Consider the following 17967-nt stretch of genomic DNA (forward strand, 5'->3'; position numbering starts at 1 on the left):
CTAGGGAGAATATCTAGCCTTTAATACAGCCATGGCACCGGAAAGTTGGGGCTCCCTCTTATTTCTTGAACAAGAATGCTGACGGTGTGCAGAGCTTTCAATGAATGAAAATTATTACTGCTAGGATTATTATTTTTATTATTTCTCTGACTACTTCTGTGTATTATGGTGCATTTGTTTGTAATACACTTCTGTCTTTGATGTCACAGCTGTGCCCCTACTCAGACAGATGGGGAGTTGTTGAGACTCTCAGTATGTACATGTTGGAGAGTGGAGGGTGAATGGTGGCCCAGGCTGAGCAGGCCCTGTAGGAAGAGGAGTAGGCTTGTAAAAGCAGCAGGGTAGTCCTTGGCTATCCAATGGTCGCCAGAAACTGATATGCCTTCTTCACTTTACCAATCTCCTGATAAATGTCTTTGTTGTGGGGAAAAGAAAGATTTTCAATGTACTCTGCAGTAGCCATCTAGTTTCTTCTAATCCACAAACTGTGGAGGAGGCAGAAGTGGTTTTTTAAAAAGGCCCGGATGCACCGTAATGCCTTTGCAGAGTTTTGTGTATCAGCCTGAGCCCTCACCTGCTGGTGTGGTCCTCATTTACTCCAGCTCTCCTGATTCTCCTCAAGCCACACCCCTGTCGTAGCCAGCCAGCTTTTTTCTGTCTGTGCAGTTATGTGGCCTGGGGTGGAGGGGTGGATTTCAGAGAAGAAATGGAAATGCTGCCAACTCAGCCACTGGGGTCTTAACCAGAGAAATGTTACATGAAGACTTTCATGGTGATGTGCCAGATGTTCATAGAAAAGATAGAGTTCTATATCTTAAACCATATTCACCTGATTATACTGTTCATTAATACCAGTTGCTCTTTCGTTATTTATATTTCGTCCAATAGTTTTTGTTTTGTTTTGTTTTGTTTTTTTGTTTTTTTTTTTTTTTTGAGACAGAGTCTCACTCTGTTGCCCGGGCTAGAGTGCCGTGGCGTCAGCCTAGCTCACAGCAACCTCAAACTCCTGGGCTCAAGCGATCCTCCTGCCTCAGCCTCCCGAGTAGCTGGGACTACAGGCATGCGCCACCATGCCCGGCTAATTTTTTCTATGTATTTTTAGTTGTCCAATTAATTTCTTTCTATTTTTAGTAGAGAGGGGGTCTCGCTCTTGCTCAGGCTGGTTTTGAACTCCTGAGCTCAAACAATCCGCCCGCCTCGGCCTCCCAGAGTGCTAGGATTACAGGCGTGAGCCACCGCGCCCGGCCCTTGTCCCATAGTTTGAATAGTTTGGTGAACTTGTACCATGAGCCAAACTCTGGATTTGAATGCTATTGAACAAATGACTCAAAACATTTTTGTTTGTGTTCTAGTATTATTGAGAAAAGTAAACATCATTTATTAAGGTCCTAGGATTTACTATAGAGCTACTTGGGCACATTTACTAATGTTTATCCTCTTTGTCCTTGACTACATTCGAAACCAGCTACCCCTTCCTTCCAGAAATTGATCACCTCCTCTATTCTGTTTCTCCACCCATCTCTCTGACAATTCTTTCTCTATCTTCCAAATTCTTTACCTTGCTTAAACTTCATTCATGATTTCAAATACTCCATCTAGACTGATGCCTCACCATCTTGACCTTCTCACCCAGGCATCTCAAGTGACTACAGAACATCTCCACTGTCTATCCTGCCATCAGCTCACAGTTAGACCTGTCTCTAAAACTCATCCCCTCTTCCATATTCCCCATCCTTTAGTCACCCAGGATTGAAAGCTAGTCATTATTCAGCTTTGTTTCTTTCCTTCCATCTTCTATAGCCCATCTGTCATCCCCTTGAAATGTCTCTTACATGTGTTCCTTCAACTCAATTTCTACTGCCATCATTTTAATACGGGTCCCATGTTTTTTATGTTTTGGCCACTGTACCAACCTTCTAACTGGGCTCCCAAGTGCCTCCCAAATTCCTACTCTCTGCTCATAGCAACTGCTAACTTTCTAAAAAAGCTGGTTTCATTATATCACTCACCCTCCCCGCTAGCCTTCCGAGACTCCTCATGCCTATGGTGTCAGGTCTAAATTGCCCAGCCTGCCATTCAGAGCTCTCTAGGATCTGCTCCATGTGTCTGTATAAATTTATTTCCTATCATTTCCCACAAGAGCCCTACACTTCAGCCAGACCTGTTTCTTCCACTCTCGGAGTGTCTCTGCGTTCCTGACACCAGCCCTTAACCAAAGGAAGAAGAGATACAGAGCCTGGAAAGCTAGAGACCTGGGGGAGGAGAGGAAGTCAAGTGAAAGTGGTCCATTAAGGGTGTGACTTGAAGGGGAGGATGTGACAGAAGGGGCTTTAAAATGCTATTATAATGGTGAGAAGTTGCTGTAGGCAAGGGGGAGGGAGCTGGGATATGACCTTTAGTGGTTGATTATCCTGAACTAGACCAAGATGGTTTGATTTAAATTGGCCTGAAGTTGCCCGGAGGCACTGCTGTTTAATAAGAACCCCGGTCTCTCTTTGCATTTCTGTTTCTGCTGAAGAGAGCCCATGTAACTAGACAGTAGACAATAGGATTCTAGGGAGAATATCTAGCCTTTAATACAGCCATGGCACCGGAAAGTTGGGGCTCCCTCTTATTTCTTGAACAAGAATGCTGACGGTGTGCAGAGCACAGCTGTCAATTTTTCTTAAAAGCTTACGTATGTGTATAGACAGTGCAAACTCCATTTCATAGTGATACTTTTGAGCTGTATGTTAGAAGTGGATTTAGACTATCGCTATGTATTTTTATAAGAATTAGATTTTAAAAAGTGCTCACAGTACATCCTGTCTGGTAGATCACACCCTCTGCCGTGGTGTAATAAGACAAGTGTCGTTGTCACTTCAGCAGCTCTGTGAAGAGTGCTGGACTGGAAAGCTGGAGATCCGGGTTCTTAACCTGAGTCTGCTACTAATTACACACATGACCCCAGGCAAGTCACTTAGCCTTTTATGGTGTCAGTTTCCTTATCTGTTAAAATGAAGGAATTAGACTAGATTATTTCCAGAGCTCCTTCTGTAACAGTACAGGAGAGAGTTGTATAACTGAAAGGCAGGAAGTAGAATAATTGAGGCTTAGAATTCAGGGAGATTTCAAAATTACTTTAAGTTTTAGAAAATAGTTCCTGGATATGCTTAACGTGCTACATCGCACATTTGGTGGTTAAATTGGTAAATGTCACTCTATCTTATTGATGTGGTTTCTGTTTGTTGCTAACAGTTTAATGTTCAGGACAGAATCTTCTCAATGGTTACTTCAGAAGAATGGAAGTGAGGGTTTGGTGAACAGACTAACTTTGGGATTTTTAACAATGAATGCATGTTACTTTTACTGTGTAAAAACAGCTCATAAAATTTTTTTGAAAGAATTTTTTAAAAGAGAATTAGTCTGGAGGAAAGAGATGCTATGTAATCTTTAGAAAGTAATACATGGCCATTGTGCTACCTTATGTTTAACTCTTTCTGCAGTGTTTGGAGGGCTTAATCTCACTCCTGTTCATGTGTATTTTTTCTAAGGCCGCCTTCGTTAATTCTTATTTTGTGTATGTGTCCATAAAAGTGTCTCTTATTAGAAGCTAAAATCTAAACAACTGAACATGTGATCTGCACAATAGCAATTCTTTCTAATAATAGGTATTGGTTGATAGCTGCTATTGAAATGGTCTGAGACTGGGAATGAAAACTTTTAACATTTATATTTGACCAAGTTTGGTAAGTTTTAAGATGTTTCTGCTTCAGTAGCAGTGCAGTTGACTTTTGGACAGAGGAAAAAGCCTTCTAAAATTATTGGTTTCTACATGTTATCATCCACTGGTGAAGGTCAGATTTATTTTGATCTTATCGTGCTTTCCAGTGAACTTTGAGAGGTGTGCTGCTTCACGATTTTATCCTAATTCCTTGGGGGTAAAAATTGAAAACCTAATAAATATAATTTGCAAATTTTCTAGATTGATCCTTATGATTTGTTTATACACTAAAAAACCTCATACTAGGTATTATTTTAAAGAGAATAAATGCAAAATGGTGTACTGTTTGTCAGTGAAATCAAACTGTGAATCATTTCTTTGCCCAGTTTATTTAAAATATGTGGTCATGCAAGTCTTTAACTGTCTGCTAAAAAACAATTCAGCAGCCTACAGACTGTCAAATTAATAAGTTTCTGCAATATATTAGTGGGGCAATTTCTTAAGAACATCTTTAGAAAGTAGAAGATTTAAGTAAGCTAGACTTCTTTTATGTGGTCTTGACTGGCAGTACTTCCTGAAGCATGTGGATGTAAATTGGTAGAGTGCACCACAGAATGATACAGAGTTCTCAGCGAGAGAACTGGTTGAATCAAATAAAATGGACTTCGCACATTTTAGCAAGTTCGGGACACTAAGAAAAGACCTTGGGGAAGTAACTTTGACCAAAGGGAATCCAAGAGAAGTGGATATTCTTGAAACAAGTAATTTTATCAGAAAAAGCTACATAGTACATATAGGACACAGAATAATAAAATGCCTCCTTTGAGCCTTGAAGTATATCAGTGCCTTGATCCAAGTTAGAAAAGCACAAAAAAGTGAAATCAGGCCAAATTGCTAGAGTATTCAGGGAAAAAATGTGTCAGACAAGGTCAGAAAATATTATGCAAGAAGGGAGTTTTAAAAGGAGGTGTAAGAAGTAAGATATCATTCTTGTAATGATAAAACATCTTCCTAATGTGTCCTTCATAATTTTAACAACCCCCTTTATAGGCGTGCTGGCTACAAACATAATTTTTAAAAGATATTTTAACATTTTAAGATGTCACAGCTGTCACAGTGTTCTATTGTCTAAGAGGGCAAGTAAACCTTATCTTGTATCTTATTAGAATTGGGATTCATTTTAATTGCGAGAAGAAAATTCTTGACGTTGAAAAGTTTTAACTTGCGCAAATATTAGGTATAAGGCTAAGGGCAAAGACCAAGGGAAAAGTCATTAGTCTCCTCAGGAGACAGAGTTGATTGGAAAAGCAGGGTCCTTATTTTTGATATTCCATCTCATTGGTCAGTTTCCCAACACAGGAACAGTTTGTGATGACAAAGATGATGGAATGTTAAATTGAAGAAGAAAGTAAAGTTGGTTGAAAATACTGTTGGAATTGTTTTATGCAAATTGTCTGGGTTGTTGCAGAGCAAGTTTTCCCCAAACTTAGGAAGAGCAGATGGAAAAAGGAAAATAATTTATCTTTCAACAAGAGAAATGATGGCCCTGCTAATTTTAGACTCTTCGGCTTTAACTTGCGACATCTGGGAAAATACTCAAATCTGTTAATCGTCTAGTTTGTAACCACCTAGAAGAGCCCAAGGTCCAGGATAGCCCTCTAACATGGGCTTTTGAAGGGCAAATATTACCAGGCTGATTTCATTTCCTTTAATAAAAGATAAAAAAGTCTTATCGAGGAAGAGGAAAGCAACATATTGTCTCTCTGGATGTCAATGAGGCTTTTTATTCATTCATTGCGAAGGGCTTGCTAACGAGCTAAGAAGACTTGAACTGGACTGCACTGCTGTTCGGGGGAATGTCCAGATAGACTGTGGGGTGTGTGTGTCCAAAATGGGTCAGTGCAGTGGCTCAGCACCAAGTCAGGGGGACACAGCAAGTGGAGCCTCCCCCTGGAAAAGTTCTCTCACTGTTGTGTGAAAGAGCCTGGCTTGTGACAATCTGTAATATATGAGGATTCTTTTTGCTCTTTGAAAAGATTCATAGTCAGTCTCTATAAAAAGCTACCACCCTAAAGGATCTCTATTATTCATTTTTTGATATATAAATATTCAATTTACATACAGTTCGTAAGGGGCACTTCTTCTGTTGAAAGTCAAGTACAGAGGTCCTAAATATCTTTATCAGTTACGTTGGCTGGGGAAATTAATAGCATGTTTATTAAACTTGCACATTATACAAAGTCTAGCAAGGTCACTAATATTTTGGAAAAGGATTACAAGTGACCTTCAGAGACAGAACAGGAGTTTTCAGAAAGGGCTCTAACACCACTTCCACATCCCCTTCTGGGCAGTTGATCTGCTTTTATCTCTTTTACTTGTTTATAGTTCCTGGCAAGATTTCAACAGAGGAAAGGGTTCCTCTATTTTAAAAAATAAAAATCAATGAATCAGAGAAATGGTTTGGCCAAAATGGGATGAAGTTCAGGAAGGACAAGTACTAGGATGCTGAGGTTTGGGGGAGCCACTAAATAACACCCTCTCCTTTCCCTCCTCCACTTGAAACCAATAGAGAAACAAGACACAGGAGCCAGCCAGCGTCCTAAATAACAGCCTTATTCCTGGTAAAAGCTAGACAAGTGGATATAGCCTAGATGTGTGCTCACAAAAACCTTCCAAATAGTTCACATACTGACAGACCTCCCCTATGGGTCTGTTGTAGGTGTGGAGCCTGCTCCTCAAGCACCACATGCCAGAGAACATACCAGCAAATTTAAAAGAGCTTCAGCAACAGATCTAGCGAAAGCATGCCAGGTTCCTGTTTCCAAACCCACCAGTCAGATTAGAAGATGGAAATGAGGGTGCAGAGAGTGGTAGAAAACATTTCATTTAAGCTTTGCCCTTCTGAGGAGAGGAGTGCAAAATCTCTGCTTTCTGTAGTGACATGAGTGGGGAATAAATGGCTAGTGGCTGGTCGGATAGAGCTGGGACCAGAACCCAGGTCATTGATAGACTGAAAGGCCTATGTTTTTCTGTTAGTATGAAAAAACATTTTTAGTTAACTGTACAAATTTAAGCCAAGACTGAATTAACATATTTACTAAGACAGGAGATGTTTTCTTTCTGTAAGTCAGATTTCTATAAAGGATTGTTACAAGGTACAGAATTATAGGATATGAAAACTAGAAGGGATCTTAGAGCTGGTTTTTCAGCCCTTTTGTTCCTTGGTTGAGGAAACAGAGCCACAGTGTGGTTAAGTGACTTACCCTGGACCACTTGCCAAGCTAGTTAGTGACAGCCAGAAATAGACCGGGGTCTTCCAATTCTGAATTTACCCCCAGACCCAATTGTTCTGTACTTAGACATTAGAGAAAGTAGGCTTAAATTAAAGTGACATTTGGAAATTCCATTAAACTTATGAACTTTTATGCTCATCTAACATGACATGTCTGTGAAGCATACCTCAAATATAGTGTGGGTTCAGTTCCAGACTACCGTGTTAAAAGTGAGTTACAAGAATTTTTTGGTTTCCCAGTGCATATAAACATTATGTTTACACTATACTATAGTATATTAAGTGTGCAATAACATTATGTCTAAAAATACCCAATGTATATACCTTAATTAAAAATACTTTATTGCTAAAAAATGCTAATGATCAATCTGAGCCTTCAGCAAATCCTCATCTTTTTCTTGGTGAAGGGTTTTGCCTCAATGTTGATGGCTGCTAACTGATCAGGATGGTTGCTGAAAGCTGGGGTGGCTGTGGCAATTCCTTAAAATAAGACAACAAAAAGTTTGCCACATTGATTGATTCTTCCTTTCATGAAAGATTTCTCTGTAGCATGCAATGTCGTTTGATAGCATTTTACCCACATTAGAACTTCTTTCAAATTTGGAGTCCATCCTCTCAAACCCTGCCATTGCTTTACACAATAATATTAAGTTTATGTAATATCCTAAATCCTTTGTTTCCATTTCAGCAATGTTCACAGCATCTTTACCAGAAATAGATTCCATTTCAAGAAACCACTTTCTTTGTTCATCCATAAGAAGCAACTACTTATTAATTAAAGTTTTATCACGAGATTGCAGCAATTCAGTCACATCTTCAGGTTCACTTCTAGTTGTTCTACTGTTTCCACCACAGCTGCAGTTACTTCCTCCCCTGAAGTCTTAAACCCCTCAAAGTAATCTGTGAGGATTGGAATCTACTTCCAAACTCCTGTTAATATTGATATTTTGACCTCCTCCCATGAATCGCAAATGTTCTTAATGACATCTAGAATGACGAATCCTTTCCAGAAGGTTTTCAATTTACTTTGCCCAGATCTGTCAGAGGAGTCACTATCTATGGCAGCTATAGGCTTATGAAATATATTTCTTAAATAATAAAGCTTGAAAATCAAAATTATTCCTTGATCCATGGACTGCAAAATGGATGTTGTGTTAGCAAGCATGAAAGTGACATTAATTTCCTTGTACATCTCCATCAGAGCTCTTGAGTGACCAGGTACATTGTCAATGTGCAGTGATGTTTTGAAAGGAATCTTTTTTTTCTGAGCAGTAGGTCTCAGCAGTGTGCTTAAAATATTCAGTAAACCACGCGGTAAACAGATGTGCTGCCATCCAGGTTTTGTTGTTCCATTTACAGAGCACAGAAAGAATAAATAAGTATAATTCTTAAGGGCACTAGGATTTTAGGAATGGTAAATGAACACTGGCTTCAACTTAACTCAACCAGTCGCATTAGACCCTAACAAGGGAGTCAGCCTGTTCTTTGAAGCTTTGGAGCCAGGCATTGACTTCTCCTCTCTAGCTATGAAAGTCCTAGATGGCATCTTCTTTCGATAGAAGGATGTTTCATCTACCCTGAAAATCTGCTGTTTAGTGTAGTGATGATTTTAGCTTGATCTTCTGGATAACTTGCAGCTTCTACATCACCACTTGCTGCTTCACCTTGCACTTTTATGTTATGGAGATGAATTCCTTCTTTAAATCTCATGAACTAATTTCTTCTACCTTCAAACTTTTCTTCTGCAGCTTCCTCACCTCTTTCAGCCTTCATAGAATTGAAGAGAGTTCGGACCTTTCTCTGAATTAAGCTTTGGCTTAAGGGAATGTTCTGGCTGGTTTGATCTTCTATCCAGACCACTCAAACTTTCTCCATATAGTAATAAGGCTGTTTTGCTTTCGTATCATTCATGTGTTCACTTGAGTAGCACTTTTAATTTCCTTCAAGAACTATTCCTTTGCATTCACAACTTGGCTAATTCTTTGGAGGCGCAGCTTTCAGCCTGTCTCAGCTTTTGACATGCCTTCTTCACTAATCTTAATCATTTCACTAGCTTTTGATTTAAAATGAGAGAGCTGTGACTCTTCCTTTCACTTAAACACTTAGAGGCCATTATAGGGTTATTAACTGGCCTGATTTCAATATTGCTGTGCCTCAGGGAATAGGGAGGCCAGAGGAGAGAAAGAGAGACTGGACGCTGGTTGATGGAGCAGTCAGAACACACACAACATTTATTAAGTCTTATGTGGGCATGGTTCGTGGCACCCCAAACAATTACAATGGTGACATTGAAGATCACTGATTACAGATTACCATAACAGATATAATAATAATGGGAAAGTTTGAAATATTTTGAGAATTACCAAAACGTGACACAGAAACAAAGTGAGCTCATGCTGTTGGAAAAATGACGCCAATGATGCAAGATTGCCACAAATCTTTAATTTGTGAGAAACATGATATCTGTGAGGCACAATAAAGCAAAGCACAATAAAATGAGGTATACTTGTGTACAAAATGTATGAAAGAGTCTCTAGTATAGTGGTTTAAGTTGCTGAGCTCTGAAGTTAGGCTACCTGGGTTCAAATCCTGGCTATGCCATTTATTAGTTGTTTGACTTGGGCAAGTTGCATGGCTCCCCCAAGCCTCAGTGTCCTCATGTATAAAATGAACATAATAACAGCACCTGCCTTGAGGGTGGTTATGAGGCTCAGATGAGAAGGATGTATATGAGATGCTGTGCTTAGCATAGGTGAGTTCCTAACATATAGGCACTGATAAATATTAGCTAACATTATTCATCATCATCATCATCATTTTACCTCTGTTAGACTTTTAAAACTTGACCTGCGAAGATGATAAACTCTTGGTTCAGGATTTTATAGATCCCAGGTTACTTTTTTGTCCTAAACCTCCATTCTTTGGGCCTCCCAGGATAGAAGCTTCCTAATCATCTTTTACTCTCTCTCTCCTTTAGGCCCATGCTCTGTCTGTCACCAAGTCCTATCTTGTTTGTTTCAAAAATTTCTCATTTAACTCCTTCTCCATGCCCATCCTAATTCAGGGCCTAATTCCCACAGGCCTGGATTATTGTTCAAGCCTCCTAGCTTTTTTTTTCTGACTACAGTTTCACCGTCCTCCATTCTGGCCTATATGTCACTGCCAGACTGGTCTTCCTGAACTTTTATCCTTTTCCCCCTTGCTTTGGTATCTGTAATGCCTCAATTATCTGCTGCATCAGGACCAAGCCCTCTTGCCTGACCTTCAGGTCTCTCTAGAACATCAATGTCCAGTAGTAATATAATGTCAGCCATACACATTATTTAAAGTTTTCTAGTAGCCACATTAAAAAGTAAAAAGAAATGGGTAAAACTAATTTTACTAACATATTTCATTAGTACTGAAAATATCAAAAATATCATTTCAATATGTAATCAATATAAAATGAATAATGAGATATTTTGCATTTTTTTTTGTTCTGTGTCCTCAAAATCCCCAGTGTATTCTACACTTATGTCACATCTCAATGCAGGCTAGTCACGTTTCAAGTGCTCAATAGCCACATGTGGCTAAGGGCTAGTGTATCAGATAGTGCAGTTGCAGACTGTGACTTGCCACCGCTGCCACCCCCACAAATACCTAAATGTCACTTCTTCCTTCTTTGTTAAAACAAAATAGAGATGGTAATACTGTACCTATTTTATAGGATTCTCCTAAGCCAATGTGAAATGTGAAAGTGCTTTGTAAGCTGTGAAGTTCTGTAAGAATGCATAGAAGTTATCAGAATTAAAGGTTTTACTGAGAGTAGGATATCTTTGGAGTAAAGTAATTTGAAAGAAGAAACCATATTAGGAAGGAGAATTCGCGGTCTTGAATTCATTTATGAAAAAAATTACCTTTAAACAATGAATGGAGAGTATAAACGTATACTTTTTCTGGCTATCTCTTTATAATTACCTTTTTGGAAGAAATCTGTCACATTAATAAGGTTCTGTAAATATTACAATAAATCTGTGGGCATTTTTTCCTTTAGCATTTTGAGAAATGATGTATGGGCATTTAGTTCTTCTCTTGATATAGGAGCTGCATTGCTACCAAGGATTTCATTGCTCTGAGTAGTAAATGTGGCCCACACACTTTGTGGTACTGAGGTAGGAGTGGCATTAAAAATTTCTCATATTATCCAGTTCATTGCAAAGAATAGGAATTGACCTGAAAACAGAATGTCAGAGATTAAGAGGTAGAAACTGTATTAAAGTGCTTTCAATCTATATTATAAAGGAAAATTTAAAGAGTAATTATTCTGACAGATTCATGAGTAAGACTACCAACAATCAGGGCACATTATTTTAAATGCTGATGAGTTGTAAAGTGGTACCCAATTTGGGTACCACTTGTCCCAGGCCTTTTCCAAATCAAATAGTCCACTAATTTTGCTTTAGTCATACCTTAAACTACCACGTGGTCCTTAAGGAGTTCAATATTTAATATAAATATAACCATAAGTTTACAGTGTGGAAATAAGATTGCTAAATGAAGTCACTCAAAAAAAAAGTCAACTTTATATAGTGGCTTTGAGGTAAAAGACCCCATCATTCACAAGTTTGCCAAAGCCAGAAACCTCAACCTAATGCATGACCCTTTCTCTCTCTCCCGTCCCTCTAATTAACTACTAAGTCTTTAGGACTCCACCTCTGAAATATTTCTTTAATCTGCAACCTCCTTTCCATCCCCTCTGCCAGGCTTTCATCACTTTTCTCATAAGATCTTGCAACAGTGTCCAAACCAGTTTTCCTACCTCCTCAAGCTTCAGCCTCCCCTCCACCCCACAATTTATTCTCTAACTACCAGCAGAACGATCTTGCTAAAACACAGATCTAATCATGCCGCTCCCGAATTAAAAACCTTGAGTTCTTCCCAGGGCCAACAGATAAAATCCAAACTACTGAGTATGGTGTATAAAGTACTTTACAGTTAGAGCCCAAATGATCTTATCGGCCTTGCCTCCTGCCGAGTGCCCAGAACAATGATGATCAGATTGCTGATGATTCTCCAGTAGGCCCTATTCTCTCATGAACTCTCTGCTCTCTTCCCTTGGACAGTCCCCTCCACCCCTCACATCAGTGAGTCTTATGATCTTGTTTTGATCCCGTCAGGCTTTCTCAAATGCCCCGTCTTCTATAAGAAGCCTTCCCTCAACTCTCCGGTCACTTGTTCTTTCAGTCTCCATAAGTGCATTCCTTACTCCTTTGTGGCAGGAACCCCCCAAGGGCTAATTCCTCTCCATATCCCCAGCATGTAGCATTCTGCCCACTATAGCATAGTTGGTCAGTAAAAATTTGTTGAATAAATAAAGAATTGATGCTGTCCTCCTCCTACCTTTCTCTTCTACCCTAAAGAAGAAATCTAATTTCCAAATTCAGTGTGATTTACAATCACCTACTGATAGTTCTAGGTATTTGACAAGACATTTTGAATTATAATTCTTCCTTTTCACTAAATTTTAGTTTTTCTGGTACAGTAAGATTTTCCCTTGGGCCATAAAGAAGTATTCTCACCCCCTACTTTCCCAGGTACTAGAAGTCATATATACAGTTTGGCCAAAGGAGCACATGGAAAGTTTTTACCTTTAGATCCTTCAACCTATACGATATGTTAGGAATACTAAAACAAAAACCAACAACCTAAGCACATCTTTAATTTCACAGAATCCCCAACTATTGGACCTGGAATGAATCTTAACCAGGACCTCTTCCATCTTGTATGGTTGTGCAGGTTGTGAACTGTTTAACCCTAGGGGGCACCATACTCATAGATTACAGTGTGAATGACTTTCTCCCCCAGGATGTTATCATTTGCAACCTGCAACCTTACACAGTGTCCCTACTTATCTAATCCTCCTCCTTTTCAAATAAGGAAATTTAGGTCCTAAGAAGCCAACAGGTTTGCTCGAGCTCACACAGATATTTTTTGATAGCATCCATATGCAATAACCTGCCCCCTTTGTGCTTCTCTGGCATTCTGCCAATCTAAATTGCTTTAGAAGACCATGAAACTAGAAAAGAATATTTGCTGTAGTTGTATGGATAATGAACAATATGCCTTAGCTAAACATAAAATTCAAATAATTTAGTTTACCTCTGTATTATTTGTTCTTGCTTTCCACCTCCAGCTGCACTGGTCTGGTTGGCATAACTTCAGCATTCAGCATATCACACTGCTGCCCTCAGGCTTACTGGGGCTCAGGTGGTTGTTTATTCCACCATGTTGCCAAGCTGTGCTGTCTGCTCCCTCCCTTGCTAGCCCATTCCTCTGTGACTTATTGTTAGCCGCCACCTCCTTTGGCTTCTCTTCTTGGCATTTTGTGCTACTTTATTTTTATAGTCATCCCTGACCAGTCAGCATGATCCTTTCCTTCCTTCTATTCTACAAACCAATCAATCACAGCATGTTGGCTGTTGACCTTGGGTCTTAGGTTCTTTGCTGCTGTTCACTGCTGCTGGGGGTGCCTAGAGGATGCAGCTTCTTTGCCAAAACGTTTTGTTTCTTTTTTTTTTTTTCCTTCCCTTATGCTAGATTTTGGGCTTTCTGAATGCTTGTCGATGCCAGAATGGTTATCTCCAAATAAGTGTGGTTCTATTTCTATAAGTCCTCTTTTACTCTTGTTTAAAAGTGAAAATCCTTGCTTGGAAGGAAGAATCTTGGTTAGAAAAATTCATGTAGATCAGACACTCAACATAGTTAATTGTCCCTACCAAGGACAATGCATTTAGAAAATAACTAAACTTCCTTTCCCCCTTATCCATGCTCATCATCAGTGACAAGCTAAAGTAACCGAGGTATTTTGGTAGGTTTGGTTGAGCTTGAATAGAAAACTGGACCTCCTGAGCCAAAGCCCTCTAGCCTTAATGGACTAATGCTTTGTTTGAGTTCTTTGCTCTGGTCATTAAAGCTGGAAGATCTTTCTGAAACTGCTTGCTTACTTCAGTTCTACTTGATCAGTCAAGATATAGAATAGAATTAGGTTAAGGAACAATCAATTTGTTAGAGGTTTGATACTTGCTGTTTAGTGGTTATTTGCACCTTATATATTGTTCATTGTATAATTGGGAATTTCTTTGTAAATGTTTGGTTTTCAGGCTGGTTGGAAGGAAAATCACGCAACATTCATGAGTGAACTAAAAAATCTTCAGGCTTCTGGACTGACTACTCTTGGTCAGGCTCTAAGATCCTCATTTGATTTGTTAAATCTCAATAGATTAATATCTGGAATAGACAATTATGGACAGGTAAAAAAATTTTAAGTGAGTACAGCTAATTTATTTTGGTGACTTGGGGTAAGAATTTAAAATTGAGCATGGTTACCAAGTTTTCTGCTACTTTCCATATCCTCCCAATAGAGATTCATATACCTTTTAAATACATACTTTAAAAAAATCCCTCTTTTTTGGGTTCTTTTATGTGTCTTGATTATAAAATAGTTAAAATTGCCTACCATCAGATCATAAGATGTCTGACAGTGGGATGAATAAATTGCTGAGAAATATTAGAAGAAGACAACTGGAGGAAAACTTTCAGTGTCCTAACTCCCCTGCCCCTCCCAATTCAATGAAAAGGCTCTAGGATAAGAGGAAAGACAGAATAGCATTTGCTGCGGCTACCATTGCCCTTTCCTCCCCTAAAATCTCTGTTCACAGTAACCAGAGTCGCTGTCCAGGTTGCAGAGGCTAATTGTCCTATCTGTGCCAGGATTTTGACTCAGGTGAATGGATTCATGATGTGGATGATACCCCCATTACAATCTCTTTAATGTCATTATTTTGTGATTACTTGGAAAGCAAGGAGAGAGGTATGTGAATGTTAATAGTTTGGGGCGTTCCTGAATTATAAGAATTCCTCAGTTTATACTGAATGTTACCTCTTCAGGGATTGTTATTTTGATTCCTACCCATTTTGTTTCCTAATCTTTTCCTTCTTATAATATTTATCCAGACAAATTTTGTCATATACTTGAGAGATCATTGGCAAGGCAAATGTAAAAGTTTAAATACAATTTTATTACTTTACATGGCTCTAATGCTTTTTAAATGTATTTTAGGGGAGAAATCCATTTTTTTTAGAACCATCTATTTTAATTACCATCACAGATGGAAACAAGTTAACAAGTACTGCTGGTGTTCAGGAAGAGGTGAGATTTTTTTTTTTTAATTTTGTTCAAATGGCAGAGAACATGCAGCTATTTCTGTGGGAGGCATTTCCAGTTAAGCATAAGTTTGGTCAAATCTCCCATTTTGGTAATCCTTTTGAAAAATTGCTTAATTTTATTGAGTTACATGAAAGAAAAGTGAACCTTTTAACTCTTTATTTATTCATTTTTGTATGGGTTGTTATGATGAACCTTTTCAAATTTTGCCTCATCAGCTTCATCTTCCTTTGAATTCTCCTCTGCCTGGAAGTGAACTAACCAAAGAACCTTTTCGTTGGGATCAACGGTTATTTGCTCTGGTGTTACGATTGCCTGGAGTGGCTTCTACTGAGCCAGAGCAACTAGGAAGCGTACCAACTGATGAATCTGCCATCACACAGATGTGTGAAGTCACAGGAGGTATTGGCAATATTTAACATTTCTGAAGGAAGAATTCAGGGCAGCAGAGTATAGTTTCCATTAAATGCCATATCCAGTCTTTGCTTATTTTCTTTCAAAATCTTTTATCTCTGTTGCTTAAGCTCATCATTGGTATGATATTTGCTGCCAATGTAGCTATGATTATTTCAAGTTAATTTTAGGATTTTAAATGCTTATGTTATGAAATAGTATTTTATTTGCTCAAACTTTTGCTATTTGCTTTTCCTTCTGGTATAGGTCGCTCCTACTGTGTGAGAACACAGAGAATGTTGAATCAATGTTTAGAATCTCTAGTTCAAAAAGTTCAGAGTGGTGTAGTTATTAATTTTGAAAAAACAGGACCAGATCCACTTCCTACTGGAGAAGGTACAGTACAAAAATTTTTTTAACTCCAAAGTGTTGTATAGGAGAATGATCTGAGATTGAGAAGACATGAAACAAATTATAATAGACACAGACCTCACTATCGACATGCATTTGAGTGGTTACAAACATCCATCGAAACAACTACCATACATTCATTGCCTGCGTATACATGTTAGTTGGCCAAATTCTAACAACTTTAATCTCATGTCCAATGTTCCTAAGAAACTTTCTCCTTTTACCAGCCCATTTTGTATTCCCTGGTCCCAGTCTTGGAATGATACTGACTCGTTTACCTCTCTATTCACAAAATATCTGGAGATTCACCACAATGTGCCACTTAAGTAGTAATCTGGTTTTGGTCTTGTGAGTACCAAATATGCTGAGCTATCTTTATGAAATCTGTGTTAGTTACTGCTCCTCAATAAGAGATTGTGAGTGTTTATCCAGGAACTGCTTGTGTTCTCTAAGCTCCTACACTAGTATTTTTCCAGTTACCTTTTAACTGCAGAACCTTTTCTCTTCAAATGAGATTTTATAGAAAGTTCAGCATCTAAAAAGAGATAAAAGCTGAGTTACTTTTGCATAGAGGAAGTTAAATAATAGTGAAGCTCCAGATATTTTGTGAATGGATGTTTGTAACCACTTGAATGCATGTGGATTTCAAAGGGATCAGGAAACTAAACAGCACCATGGTAATGCTTTGTAAGAGTTCCTTAGAGCTGTGTTCTAGGTTATAACTTCTTCTCATTTCTAGCAGTTCACACACATACATACATGTGTATATATAGACTCCGTTATTACCGCAGTGTTTGTCTGATCCCATCCATACATTTTCATTGCCTTGACGAAAGACAAAGGGGCCAAGTGCCACAAAGCAGAAAGCTACACATTTCTGTCTGAAGCAGTGGATCCCATGGTTCCTGACCTTTGTTGTTGTTGTTTTCTCTTTAGTTTCCCTATCCCTTTGAGAAGTTGTTGGAAAAATGTAGACCTCTTGCCCTAGAAAAATGGACATAGGGCACACACACAATTTTATAAATAATTTCAGGGATTTCTTGAACTCCAAGTTAAGAATACCTGCTATAGAAGACTGAGGCCTCACAGCCTATTTTAAATTAACATTATAGGAAGGACATGTTATATTGCTAGTGATTGACTGCTCAGTCCATAACTTTGTGCTCACTGCCTTAGCATAAACTGGAAACTTTCATATTGAAATCCTACTGGAATTTGGTGTCATGTGAATAGCTCAGATTTTCTTCCTAGGTCCAGTTCCCCTTTGTCCAGAGTTCTTAACCTTCCAGATTCTGATGAAAGCCAAAAAGCCTTTCCTCAGAAAAATGCACATTCTGAGAATTGTGAACTCAACTTTAGGGGGGCCCTCCAAAACCATTACGTTTTCCCTAGAGCTTAAATGGACCCAGTAAATCTTGTCTAAAGTAATTACTTGTTTAAAGGAATATTTAAGTAAATCAAATGACCTGTAACTTAAGAAAAATGAGACTCAAATCATTAAAGCATACCTTTTACAGATATTATTTAGACTAACAAATCATTGCATAAAAAGTTATGTAACTCTGCCTTGCCCTGTTTTTTTTGGGGGGGGGCAAATGAAATATGCTGGTTTAAATCATTAAAATGCATTCAGGATATGTTATTTAGCATCATACAATGCCCAGTTTCCATGGAATTTTAATGGTGAATGGGGAAACTATAGTGAATTAATCCATAATAAACTTGATGCATTTGCTTTGTGTTCCCTCCCCCACCCAGCTATATATATATATGTGTGTGTGTGTGTGTGTGTGTGTGTGTGTGTGTATATATTTTGTATTGCCAGCATTTCTTCTACCTTTAAGTGAATTTGGATAGTTTTTATTTTGCCTTTGTGGTCATTGGGTCTAACTCTTCAGTAAAGAGTATTTTTTTATCTACTTGCAATTTATGATTTATTTTGTCAGATTCCCAAAATGTAAAAAT

General features: G+C 38.5%; 1 protein-coding gene across 1 annotated transcript in view; it reads left to right on the forward strand.

Moving 5' to 3' along the window:
* LOC105819284 (protein DDX26B) overlaps window positions 1-17967 on the forward strand; it is a 58916-nt gene that overhangs the window by 9692 nt on the left and 31257 nt on the right. Inside the window, exons 3-6 of the mRNA XM_012655491.1 lie at window positions 14135-14284; window positions 15094-15183; window positions 15417-15600; window positions 15859-15987. Of these exons, the coding sequence (XP_012510945.1) occupies window positions 14135-14284; window positions 15094-15183; window positions 15417-15600; window positions 15859-15987 (553 nt within the window). The remainder of the gene's footprint in view (window positions 1-14134; window positions 14285-15093; window positions 15184-15416; window positions 15601-15858; window positions 15988-17967) is intronic.

This window comes from Propithecus coquereli, unplaced genomic scaffold, assembly GCF_000956105.1.
Source record: "Propithecus coquereli isolate 6110/MARCELLA unplaced genomic scaffold, Pcoq_1.0 Scaffold478, whole genome shotgun sequence".
In the NCBI taxonomy this organism is placed as follows: domain Eukaryota; kingdom Metazoa; phylum Chordata; class Mammalia; order Primates; family Indriidae; genus Propithecus; species Propithecus coquereli.